The sequence below is a fragment of the Pyxicephalus adspersus genome, chromosome 5 (assembly GCF_032062135.1).
Source record: "Pyxicephalus adspersus chromosome 5, UCB_Pads_2.0, whole genome shotgun sequence".
In the NCBI taxonomy this organism is placed as follows: domain Eukaryota; kingdom Metazoa; phylum Chordata; class Amphibia; order Anura; family Pyxicephalidae; genus Pyxicephalus; species Pyxicephalus adspersus.
The window spans coordinates 45,369,599-45,383,177 of record NC_092862.1 but is presented as its reverse complement, the minus strand read 5'-3'; the positions used below and the strand labels follow the sequence as shown (position 1 = coordinate 45,383,177).

At 37.2% G+C, this 13,579-nt stretch overlaps 1 protein-coding gene across 7 annotated transcripts in view; it reads right to left on the bottom strand.

The window, feature by feature from the left end:
• The window catches only part of CLUL1 (clusterin like 1), a 50,731-nt gene that overhangs the window by 31,176 nt on the left and 5,976 nt on the right, over nt 1-13,579 (bottom strand). For 6 of the 7 annotated variants that reach the window (XM_072411349.1, XM_072411345.1, XM_072411347.1 and 3 more), the window contains one exon: nt 7,971-8,814. The exons of the other annotated variant lie outside the window; for it this stretch is intronic. In XM_072411349.1, coding sequence (XP_072267450.1) covers nt 7,971-7,981 — 11 coding nt within the window. In that variant the 5' untranslated portion in view covers nt 7,982-8,814. The remainder of the gene's footprint in view (nt 1-7,970; nt 8,815-13,579) is intronic. 7 annotated transcript variants of the gene reach the window in all.

Here is a 13,579-nt window from a genome sequence, read left to right as displayed (position 1 = left end):
GATTAATAATATTAAAAACATATGTAGCCAGTATATGTGTTAGAGCTTTGAAAAGTGGACTGACCTATGTTCTTCTACCTCCTGTACAATCCTATCGGCTTTCACAAGAACAGTGCATTCAGTGACCCAAAGAAGGTCTCAGAAAAATTAGCAGTCAACTTTTTAAAAAGTAAAATACCTGATTCTAGCTGTTGATCTTGGCATCATAACAATCAGCTTGGAAAATCAGATTAATTCTGCACGTGTGCCAGCTCTGTTCATTGGGCTGTTGCAATTTATGTGACAGTGAGTCACAAAGTGTTCTGGCAGGCTCATACTCATAGGCATTGGCATTCATAGGTTCATAGGCAGATATTCCACTACACATAATCATCATGAGACATTTGCCAATCTATGTGAACCTTTACCTTTCAAACCCATCTCTTCTTTTAGTCTTTTTTGATCTGTGGTATTTTTGCTATTGTTATATTTAATTGTTCATGTTTCCATGTAATTTAATTTGTATATGCATGCCATACTTTTTATTTCAAGCTGCAGAAAATGTTGGCACTATATAAAACAAAATTAAAAAATAATATTGTTGTTTAATCGGTTTCCTGGTAAAGATTAAAATGATCTATAACTGAAGCTTTGGTATGAACAAAATGGTCTTCAGAACTAAGGCTTATGTTTTAAGAAACATTGAATGCTTGTGGGAGGAAATGGCTGGGAGGATGATAAAGGAAAATTACTAGCTCGCTATAAAAAACTGTTTCATGTTTCAAACTTGGAAACTACAGCCCATCATAGACTTAGACAGAGCTTTGATTCAATACAGTACATGGACATATTTAACTGTCAGCTAAAAAAATTGAATTGATCAGGATTAAAAATACAATATGGTTAAAAGATTCATAGCGTTTGGGATATACACAGTTATCATCGTCAGAAATGTTAACATTTATTTAACTGAATATATAAACACGAATTGACATAGAAAATTCTTTTCACCCTGTAAATTTGAAGACTGCTCATATTCTCAGTAAAAAAACTACCTGGGGAAATTTGGAGTTTACAGTCTTGTAAATTTAGCTAAATATCACATTCCAGAAGAGCTTCTAGTTTGTTACCAAGTAAATAACATCTGGAAGAAAATAAATCAGTTTAACAGAACAAGTTATAATTTCAGGATACATACGGAATGAACATGCAATTCATAACTGTTATTGGCTAAAGCATCCATTAAATTATCCAAGAATATCGCCCACCGCGTCAAAGTTATGTGTGTCTCCAAAACACTCTACACCACCAACCAAACTGATACAGCATTACATACCGAGCCATTTATAATTTAATTATCCAAACACTTGAAAAAGAATTTTGTATTTTTTTTAACATTACCCTGTATGTGACTAGATATACATTAACAAAATGAAGCTGTGTTCATTTTTAATACCTAAAGCTAAACCTAGTTTTATCTGAAACCCTTGTTAAATCCCTTGGTAGGTGTCAAAGATCCCCACAAGATCCTGTCTCACCCACCTTGCATTCCTCTGCAGCCAGCAGCAACAACACTGCCCAGGAATCCTATCCAATGGTCATTTCCTGCTCTGACTTATGTGACTCCTTACCCCAGAGGACTACAATATTCCACAGGTGCGCTCCATCTTCTGGCAGAAGTGGGAACTCCAACCAAGCTGCCTCTGCTCCAGCACTCCCTCTGATGGTTTGTTGTATTACCTGCTGCTTACATGACTTCCCCTATATAAGGAAGTGACTGGCAACAGGATGTTGCCTGAACAAGGAGTTCTCTTAGGCTCAGCTTCCAGGTTCCTGTCTGCATTCCCTGTTTCCGATAATGACTCTTTTATGTACTGACCCCAGCTCTGTGTGACTACTCCTGTTTGCTACCTGCCCAGACCATATTGGCTTTGTCTGACTAAGCGTCTGCCTCTTACTCCTGTACTACGCCTTGGTCCTAACCTGTCAGCAGTTACTAACACCTGCGTGGAAGGGTGCCACAACCTGGCAACAGCCTGTATTGCAACAGCCCCACCTCTAGAGGCTCTGGAGAAAACCAGGCTGTTGCTTAGACTCTGCACTATGTACATGTCGCTGCCAAGTGGGCTGGTGACAAAGACGGTCCTCCATCCCACCCTGAGACACCGTGAGTTTTTTGCCATTTGTGTTTCATTTCAGAGATTCCCCTTCACTTACACTTTTGTAGAAAACCAATAATAATAGGACCCCTTTATGCATCTATTTACACAAATGACTGACAGCGCTATAAACTTTTTTCTTGCTTTTTCTCGGAGAGGCTTGTTTATAACGGAGAATGGATTTCACTCAGTACTCTATGCAAACTTTGGACCATACAATCCAAATTGTCGGGTGCAGGTAGTGAATCTTCACTGAGCATTGATTGGAGGAAAGCAGGTCATATGACTTTGACAGGTCACTGAACAGGTTTCGTGCTTGTTTATTTAAAGAACTCAAAATGCAGACAGTCATTTGTCTCTCCCCTACCAGATATTTCACAACACATTAATCAATTTCCATTGAACTCCAAACTTATCTTACCTGGAATATACTTAAAGCGTACCTAAACTCACATTTTCACCTTACATAAAAGGATAGACAACCCTTTTATGTAAAGTTAAATTTTCTGTGTGTTTGTTTTTTGTTTCAGTTCAACACCCCTTTTTTTTAAAAAAAGAGGGTGCAGCATCGTCCCCTAATTTTTGATTGCCTAGGCGATCGAGAATGAATGGAAGCGCAAGGCTTCCTGGGATACCTACATCACAGATCCCAGGAGGCTCTTGGGTGCTGCTTCTGAGCATGCCCGAGATGCTCGGACATGTTCAGAAGGAGCCATTTCGTAAAAAGTGGCAAAAAAATGCAGATCTTACTCGTGCAGTGACATCGGCATTTTCTTTTCCAACCTACGTCACCCGACCTCGCACCTGGGTCGGGTAACGTAGATAGAAGAACCAGAAAGAAGAGACAAAGATGGCGGTGCCCGGAGCGCCAGCATGAAGAAGGATGCCAGGACGGCACGGGACCCGATGGAAGAGACCTTCGGACCGATCGACAGCCCTGCGGGATTAAAGGTAAGTGAATTTTTTTTTTGCTTTGGGGGACCTTTGAGTTTAGTTCCTCTTTACCAATTCTTATGATTTATTTTTTAGCCAATTACCCAGCTATTCATGTGATACAAAAACATTATTTTATAATGTGGCTTGGTCTAATGTTTGCAATTGAATGACCTTACTCCCTAAACTTTTATATTAAATTTGCATATTACCTCTCCACTGCATATTCCTAGCACATTACAAAAATAACAATTAGCTAGAGTTCTACCAAACCTAGTGTAGCCAGACAAACCATATACCTAAGCAAACCTCAGGATAGCCTGTAAGATTTACATCTCCACATCTAGTATAAATAAGTGCAAATCTCACAGCTAGTGTTACTGTATGCACAATCCAATACTCCCTGGATAGATCAAATCAGAATCTGACCCCCTCACAGTATTAAACATCCTATGGATTCCCAGCATTCAAAACAAAATTAGATTAAACTAGATTAGCAATAAACTAAAACTAAACAATAAAAAATAAATAAATAAATATTACAAGTTTGTTTATTGCAGAAGCCAATCTTTTCTGAAATGTACACTAAGCTGCTGGGAAAGACTTAACTCCTGCATGCATGCGCAGAAGTTATGTAAATTAAGACGGCCAATCAATTGTCAGGATTGTACAGGTGTGGAGTGGAACCAGTAACTGAAAACAGCAGGCAGAGAAATGAATGAGTTATCAATAGCTCTCAGCAGAAGAGGCAAATTCATAGGTCAGTCCAGAAGGAGAGAGATTAAATGCCAAGTTTAGGTTAGTTTAACCACAATAGTAAAATGTAGCAGTGCCCGAGATCACAGGATAAACCACAATAATCAGCAAAGGGAAAAGGAAGCTGTAGGGTTTCCCAATTGGTCATAAAAGCAGAAACAGGTGCAAATAATCACAGGAACCCCTAAGCAAATATCAGGTCAGTTATCAAAAGCAATAATGCAAGGTAACAGTCCAGAGTTCAACCCCAAGCCAGTTACCAATGCCGTGATGGCCAAAGATCCCAAAGGATTGGGTGAAGATTATGGCACCTGTCACAGAATGAGGAAAGGTGAGTTTATTAAAAAAATGTGATCAGACAGGTAAGTTTATTTTTTTCAGAAATAACATAGCCTCTCCCTTCTACAATACAGGATTTGCCTGCTCACAACTACTGTCTTCTCATGTACCCTTCAGCACTGTTATCAGAAAACTTCTCCTTATCCTTGGCTGGGGTTCATTTACTCCTACAATATTTCTAGGAATTATTTTATTTTAGATATTTATATATAAAACTATATGCTACATTTCTGTTGAGAAACATGGACAACCTTCTAAGCCTTACCACATTTGAGGACATTTGCTGCAAAGATTTGTAAAGACCAGAAAGCCAATAGTAAGTGTCAATGTTATACGCTGATCTGAACTCCCAAAAAGGACATTAACTCTGTAATTGTAGGGCTTTGGGCTGGAGATTCACATAACTGCGACTCTGGATGATTTTTTCTATGCCAGAGGTCTGTAAGAGTAGGTGGGAGTGAGGTGTTGGAGAGGGAGTAGTATTATTCCAAAAATCAGCTTTAATATAGGATTACCAGCAAAGAACTGTGTACTTAAATGAGAGGACATAGCTCTTAACATTGTCAAAAGATTATTTTCGATGTCTTGTTTTTATATAGATTTTGTAGTTATTAATATAATAGCCACAAGAGGCAGGGTCAATTAACAAACCTGTCACTCTGTTTACTACCTGATTGGCCAAATTAATATTTACAAAGATTTTGTAAAGATTCTTTACTATATCAGCCTATGAAACGACGAGTAATCACAACCATTTTGTAATACTGCTACAGCCTTTTAACCTATAGTTCAATGTGTACATGTTCTAATTTTGTGAATCAACCCAACTCAGCCAAAGTTTCAGTCTACTTTAACCTGGACACAGACTGGTTTGGCAGAAACATGTTACTATGTGTAATCAGTAAACTGCTGCATGTTCATGCACTTTTTCCTGGTGACATGCCAATTAAACTAGATGAAAAATGTCAAGCAGAAATGACTTCCATATGGGATGGTCCTGAAAACAGTCATCAGCAACGTTTTAATAAAGATATCCTAGGATAAAGTGATTTCCTCTGATGGACCTGACATTTAATATATAGGAGTGAAGTGATTTATATACTGCTACAGAATTTATTATACATTTTACTTGTTTTTTTGTCTTTTTTTTGTTTTCTGCAAAACGATTGCAGCACAAAATAAGACTTACAAAAACAACTAGTCTGTCTCAATAACAATTCATTAGCTACATATTTGCAGAAAATAATGTTTAAATCATGCGGGGATTAAGAAGACGAAGAATATTACATAGCTTGTTTGTTCTTTTATAAGAGGAAATGTTCCAGTATAATCCAGCTGGAGGGAAGTGAGCCAGGGAATGAACACTTTGCATTATTATTTAGGCATGTCACAATTTTACGAAATATAAATACACTAAAACAGAGTTAGGTTTGTATTTTAAGGGGGGATTGCGTAATGCCTTGTATGTTTTTTGTCCTTGTTTTTTTTTTTTTTTGCTGTTTTTGAGTGCTGGCAAATTCCAAGTTTTTTACATAGTCCATAGCAGCAGTTCACTACCTCCATACAATTTTACAATATATGGCCTCTTCCACAGTCATGAATAAAAACGTGGTCACGTTTATGTGGAAGACGATCTACATGTTCTTGGAATGTAAAGGAAAATATACACAGGGTAATGTATAAAATATATGCAGTTTTCTTGGTGGGAATTGTCCCAGAGCCCTGAACATTCATGTAGCCATGATAGCCACCATGCTCCACCACTATGATCTACAGTATGTCACTGATACAAAAGTATGTCACTGATACAAAAAACATGGAAACCGTAAACAGTATGGAAACAGTATGTTATAGGTATAATCCTATAGTATTGAAACACAAATCTATGGCAATTACCATAGATTTTTTAATTCTTAAAAATCACAAAATCCTAAAAGATGCCTTTATGGTTAGCTGGCACATGCAAGCTAAAATGTTAAAATATTGCTTGCACCGGGTTGCCACCTTTGTAAGCTAATGGCTAAGTCAGTGTATCAGTGTTGAACAGAAGTCAACAGAATAATCAGTAGTATAAGAAAGTCTACAGAAGTTCAGACTTTAAATATGTTGCCAGCCTGTTAATGAAGATATAATAAAATTGTGTCTGGATCATCACCCCAGTATTTGTATCACTTTAAAAATCTTTTAAAAGGATTCTAAATACATAACCCCTGTCAAGATGGTAATAAGAATGCTACCACCACTGATTTGTTTGTAAATGGGAAAGCTCAAGTTTTGCTATCCTTACTTTACTATCAGAGTTCCAACCTGCAAAGACTATGCATATCAGACTACATATTGTAGCAAGACTCCAAATGAAAGGTCTAGAGCAGGGGTCGGCAAAGTTTTATGGCCACTAGGCAATTTATGGGGTGGGCGGGAGCACACTAGGCCAAACCCGCCCTAATGGTGCCGCCCACCACCACCAGGGAACGCCCCCTAAAGGTAAATCCCTCTCCTCCATATGCATTGTGGAGGAGAGGGATCTCCCTTCAGGGAGCTTTCCCTATTTACCGCAGCAGCGGAAGTATCAACGCCGGCTGCGGTAAATAGGGGAGCCACTACATATACATATGTATATTTGTAAAAACTCGAATAATAACCAATTCAACTACAAATCAAGGCTCCTACTTTCCCCTGAAAAACAGGAAAACAACACATTTTACAAGATGTGGCCATCACTGCATTGCAACATTTAAAAAAGTAATCAACAGAAATGCCAACTAAATGTATATGTATAAATACATCTACGGTGTGTCATTTTTAAAACATTTATTTTAAATTGGGTAAAATCACATGGACACTTGGTCCTCATTTTTGCAGGGTAAAATATTTGGTGCTTTTGAGTGATCGTGATGGCTCACTCTCTCAAAATGATCTGTTGTGCATTTTTGTTGGTCACCAGCAGATGGTGCTGTGTTCTCCTGTAAAGTAATACAAACTTTGACAGTAAGAGTTATTTTTACACTTTTCATGAAAACACTGCACCAGATGCTTTTTAAATAGCATTTCAGGTCAAAAATAAAATCTCAGGTTTATACTCAAGTATATATTGTATTTCTCTTCTGAAGTGTCCCCTTTATAGTAAAACTCCAATGGAATGTGTTGGTTAAAAAATAGAAGATGATTATATTATGTAGGTTACATTTATGTTTCTACTTCCATACTTCAAATCATCTTTCATAAATAATAGTCCTTGAGCACTTCATAACCTGTCTTAGAAGCATTGGGCAGACAAAAGTAAATAGGTTATTTATTATAATGCAAAACTAATATAATGGATAATTGCATTACTAACTTGAATTCCTACTATCCCCAGTAATGGCATACTTGTGAAGTGCCAGGAACAAGCAAAGTCAGCAACAGTAAATCAAACAAAATAATACACCAACAACAGGCACTAGTTACTGGAAGCAGAGAGGCTATAAAGACCCAGCAGCCAACAGCAGAGCAGGACTGAGATCAGGAACTAATCTCCAAATCACTTTCAGCTGCACACAATCTCAGAGCAGGGGATGCAGAGAGACCATTCACAGCCAAAGGGAAACTGGGGATGCTGCAGACTGCAGAGATGAGGACTGACAGCCATTTACGTGATCTTTCCTGCTGCTGCAAGCGGCGCCATTATAGAGAATAAACAGGGCGTGCTGACATGCGGTGGCTTACTGCATGGGATTGTCAACCAGATAATTGTCTCCTCACAAGAGCCATAAGAAATATTTTAAATTTTTTTTGTTTGTTTGAATAAAAGTAACAATATATTACCATTTTACCATTTTAAAGTCCTTCTCTTACATTTGGCACTCTTTGCCCTATGGCATAGTTTTGTTTTTCAATATCACCAATTTCTGCAGCTTGAAAACTGCCTAAAAGAATCAAACAAAAAGTTGATGAAGATGTAAAGAAACTTTTGATGATTATTAGACTTAAAAGGTTTGGCTTACTGCTCAGCACATTTTCCTCTACATACCAAAGAATGTTAAAATTAGTTCTTTAAATGAAGACCAGATCAAGACTATTTTTGATGTCTGCATGAATATTAGGACTGAAGATATATTATAACCATGTGATATATGTCAGAAACCTTTATTCTGTGGAAGAAAAAACTCATAAAGCAAGAAAACAGAACTGACACTGACATGAGTGCACAAAAAGCTTTGTATGGTTTTCGTCTATGAGTTAGGTCATTTCTTACAACATAACTTAATGAGTTATATAGTTTATACAAACTTTAGAAAGTTAAAAGATCAAGTTAAAATTCATTTTCAAATTATGATTTTCTCTAAAGCCATTTTGAAGTGACAAAAACAAACAAACTATTATCTGTAAAAGAAGGTGAAAATGCTTGTGGTGCCAAACACCTCACCAATCAATAGAACCGGACCTTTGAAGTCACACTCTTCTACTCCAAGGTTCCCTACAGTTCTCACTGGTTTTCCCTTTGATCTCCAATCATTATTATCTCCATCAGTGATGTGATGTCAGTGGGAGAAATCAGTTGGATTGGTGGGGGAACCTAGAAGACTGACATTTCTGGAATTGTTATTTTCCCAGCAGACTTCCAGAAACCTGCTGTAGTAATTCAGACAGTGTCCAGCTTTTTGGGCACCTAAAAAGGTATGTATTTGAAATTGTAATTAGTTCTTCTTGCTGCTTTCATTCAAAACAACACAAATAAAGGTCTAAAATAACATTTTGACTGGATCTGAACAGCTGCAGTTTTGTGACATTTCTTCTTCCTAACTTTGGCTAAGAGGAGGAGTTCAATGTGAGGAAGCTGCACTAACTGGCTACTCAGGAGGCTGTCAATCAGCATGACACTATGGGCCTGATTTATCAGGGCTCTCCAAGACTGAAGAAGCTAGACTATCATGGAAGAACCTGTGAGATCCAACAAACCTGAAATACATTTCTTAAAAATCATTTGCTGTTAACTGGGAAATAGTTTCAATCCTGGACCAGATCTATTCCAGGTTTGCTGGATCACCTAGGTTCGTCCATGATAGTTTATCTTCCCCGGTCTTGGAGAGCTTTATTAAATCAATCCCTATGGCAGAGAAGTAGGTATGTCAAGTGTTGATCGTACTAGTTCTGCTCTAGAAAACTTGTATATACCTTAGGGACCTAAAATGCATGTTTTGGATTTGTGCAGCATTTGGGTAATGCACACCCAAAGACACAGGGTTGAAAATATAACAAAATGTATGTTATATAAAGTTGTGAATTAAAATAACATTTTTTGGGAATGATGTGCCCTACCCATTTATCCAAAGCGTGATTTTCTAATAAATGGTCCACTTTGAGGCACATTGAGCCAACTGTTTTTGACCATTTTTGGCTGATGGAGGCTTATATAAGGCTATTTAAACAGTTTTTCAGGAAGTCTGTTACCGGAATATGTCTCTGCCACAATTGCACCTTAGTTATCCTCATGTGTACATTTCTGAAATGTATTTATGTCATATATTTTATTAATTGCTCATTTAAATAATCTGGTTTTAATTGTATTTTATATACTGGTCCCTTATTAATGATCAATGTTCATGCGTGCACTATTTTCATGTAGAGAACATAGCAGGAACAAAGAGATTTAAACATTTTGTGCATAATTTGACTTTTTTTTGTACACCTGCTCTCAGGATTGCACCTTACATTTAGAATAAACTGTGTGTAGCTTATGAAAAGCAGACGCTTTAAAAAGCTAAAAATGACTGCCGAATAAATGTCCTCTGTCAGAGTCTGTTTCTCTTGGCTCAGAGTTATAATGTTATGCAGTCATAAGCTTTAAAAAATAGCTTGCCTTGGAAAATTGGCATCATGATTCTGACATTTGTGAATCAAAGCCGATGCTGGTGAAATGTTGTTCTGGACAAGTACACAAATAAAAGCTGGGTTCCACATTGAAAATGTGTATGTCTGTTGCAGAGAGGATATTTCATTTAACTCTGGGGTTTTCAGACAGTCTCTAAACTAAATCTAAAATGAGATCTGCTCTTCCCTTACAAGCCTTAAATTCAGACCTTAAGTAGGCAAAGATGTGATCATCTCACACTGGTCTGTGAAAGTAGTGCTGCGAGCCAGAATATTTTGCCTAAACTAGGGACTTAGGGGTGGCATCTCAGTTTAGTTTTTAGAATAAATTAATTCTGGACTGCTGGTTATAGCTCTGAATTCTTTCCAGCTGGCCAAATGGAAGCAATACCACCCATTGCTTTGTAGTTTACTGAAAACTGCATGTTATACAAATATGTTTTATAGAAATAAAACAGAAAAGCACATCTTTTTTGGTAGTGTTTAGGTGAGATAAATATTGTACATAATGCCACATCCCCTATGCAAAAACATGATATAGAAAAACTAGTATGGTCATGGTATGAGACAATGCTCCCAACAATAAATCTTAGTAGATTTTCAACGCATTACGTAGATAGAATCCACTTCATCAGGAACTAAAAATTGTTTATATACAAAACAATGCATATTTCAAATTGGTGCATACATAAAACTTCCTAAAACATCTTCAAAAATATTTAAATTCCAATGATACTTTCAAAAAAATATCATAATTCCTTTACGAACAGCAATGAGAATAAGAACAATGCAAGATTCACTGACAGAATGAACAGAATAAGTTGCCATCAAGGCAGGTTGGTCCATCTTGGAATGCTTTAAATGTAGATTTTCCTAAACTTGTAAACTTGGCTAGTATTATGATTGAAGGCATATTTGGACACCCTAAGAAGCAAAATGTTGCAATGAGTTTAGCACACTGTAGTGAACAGTGGTAGGGCCATAAAAGAGCGGCTCAATATTCCCATGCCAGCCTATCTGTTTCACACACCTCTGTGCAAACCTGGGATGCCCTGTAGGCACATTTCATGCAGGAAGTCTCCTGTGGACAGAAAATAGGGGATAATGCTGGCTGGGTGTAGAAGGAACCTATCCTCGGTGACTTCAAATGAGTGATAACAGTCTCTTTTTCCTTCAAATACACACCTAATACAGAAACAATGTACTATATCATACCAAAAGTACAATAATGAGAATTCGGAGGTTTTGCTTACCAGGACATAAGAAAAAAATTCCCCTGCTCCTTAGCAGGTCCAAAAATTAGGTAAATACAATCTCAGATGAAAAACAAGTCAACATACTATACCATAAAAATATAAAATTAACAAAAGACTAAGTCAAAATGCAGAAGCAGTGTGGGAAACATAAAGTACATCCCTTTTTCCTCTAAAGGGAACTAGAAGGGTCAGTAGTGGCCAAGTGACCACCTCTATGAAAGTAGAAGTTTTGGCTTTGCTGGTCTGGAAGTTTGCTGGTCTGGAGTATTGAAGTGTGCGTTAACACAATGCCATGGAGGAAATACATCAGCAAAGAACTTAGAGAATCAGTTCTTGCTTCATGTCAATCTGGTAATGGTTATAAGGCAATTTCCGAACAATTTGAAGTCCATTATTCTAAGTGAGAAAACAGTTTAGCGTGCTAAATGGTAATTTTCATGACCGTACAATTCGAAAAAGACTGAACAAGCATGGCTTATTTGAAGGGTTGCCAGTGGAAAGCATCTTCTCTCCAAAGGGAACATGGCCCCACTGATTTGGTTTGCAAAGTTGCATCTGAACAGACCACAAGACTTCTTGAACTTTTAGATAGATGAAACCAAAGTAGAGATGTTTTAACGTAATGCTGGATTATGTCATTCTGGCCTGGACAATCAAGGTGGCAGAAGAGGGAATGCAAGAGGAGAAGAACTACACCCACAATGTAACAGGGACAGGGGAGTGCAAATAAAAAATAAGGACCTGCCTGTTTGCAGGATGTTTTGGATCAATCACCAGGGCGAATTGATGAATGACTTCAGGGGAGGGGAATGGTTTACACACAATCAGATGACAATCATCTGAAATATAGTATGTATGTAGTTATAGTCACTAAAAATAGATAAAAATAGGCTCAAAAAAGCTTCACTGCATCTATACGACTATTTCTGCTCCATTTAGCAGTTAGAATTGTTTGGGGCTTTGCTGCCTCCACTCCACAGCCTGACTTTGAATGTGACAAGCCAAAGTGGGTAGCACAGCACAGCCTAAACACAGATTGAATATTGTTATAAATTTACCCCTTGAGAATAAAAAACACATACAAGTGTTTATTATCCAAAAGGAGAAGGAAGAAATGAGTCGGCTCATATTGGTAAGACCTAGAACAGCTGTATAAACTATTTTACTTTTGTTCCCTACCAGGTCAACCTATAGTAAAATGTTACCACTAGTCTAACTTTATATTCATATAAAATATATTGAACCTTTTACCCAACAGTCTATTCAACATGTAATTGTTAAACATGAATTTGTGGCAAATTAAATATTTGCGTAATGAACTTTGGAGACACCACAGTAATAAATCAGTTGTCAAGAGTATCCCATGTTCCTCCAATGTAAATCAAGTACATGTTTGTTATGACAAATTCACACATATTGTGTTATTTTTGTAGCAGTGCATCTACATTGAGTCAAGGGTCAGCGGAGCACGTCAGCAGCTTTCCAAAATTCTGAAATATAGGAATTATGAGAAAGACATATGGGTCCTAGGAGCTGTAATAAAACAGAGCTTGTATATCCCTTGATAATTGTGAATAATATTTCAAATACTAGAGTAGAAATAATTGCTCATCCAGGTATGGGAATGATAGCTAATGGCTCATATGTATCGTTAATACTTGTTTTTCTAGTTTTTGAAAGAGAACAGAAGGAAAGGCTACCAATTCAGTCCAGATTTGATGTCAGTGTTTAAAGGTTAATCAGTACTAATTTTTCATATAAACCTTTCTTAACATAGTAGTAAATAAGCTTTAAAACAATTCCTTACTGACCTCTGTAACTGCATGCTTTGTGAAACAATTCAATCTCAGAAGTCATAACAGGGGGAACTGTACTCAGGTTCTAGTCAGTTTCCTAGCTGCTTTAGGATGTGTACACATGTATCTGGGAGTATGATTGTACTACTAAAATTATTCTGCAATATATTTTCATCCATCCAATATGCACCTATTTAAATTTTAGGACAATTGTATCATATTTATTCTTTAACTGAGCCAGCAGGTCTTGCACAGTATCATTTCCTGTGATGCTCTGGCAGCTTTCCTGCTTTGGCCATTCTGTTCAACATTTGTTAGATACTGAGGTATCCTCATTCTTGGAATTCTTTTAGCACAGCCTTCCAAATCTATGCAATGTATTTACAGGGCCAGATGTTGTTGATGAGGTATTTGGTTGTTTTAGACAATTACTTTCTTGGTTACACCCAACATACTGGCTAAATAGAAGCATACCACGTGACAGAACTCTAACTCAATAAAAGGGCTCTAT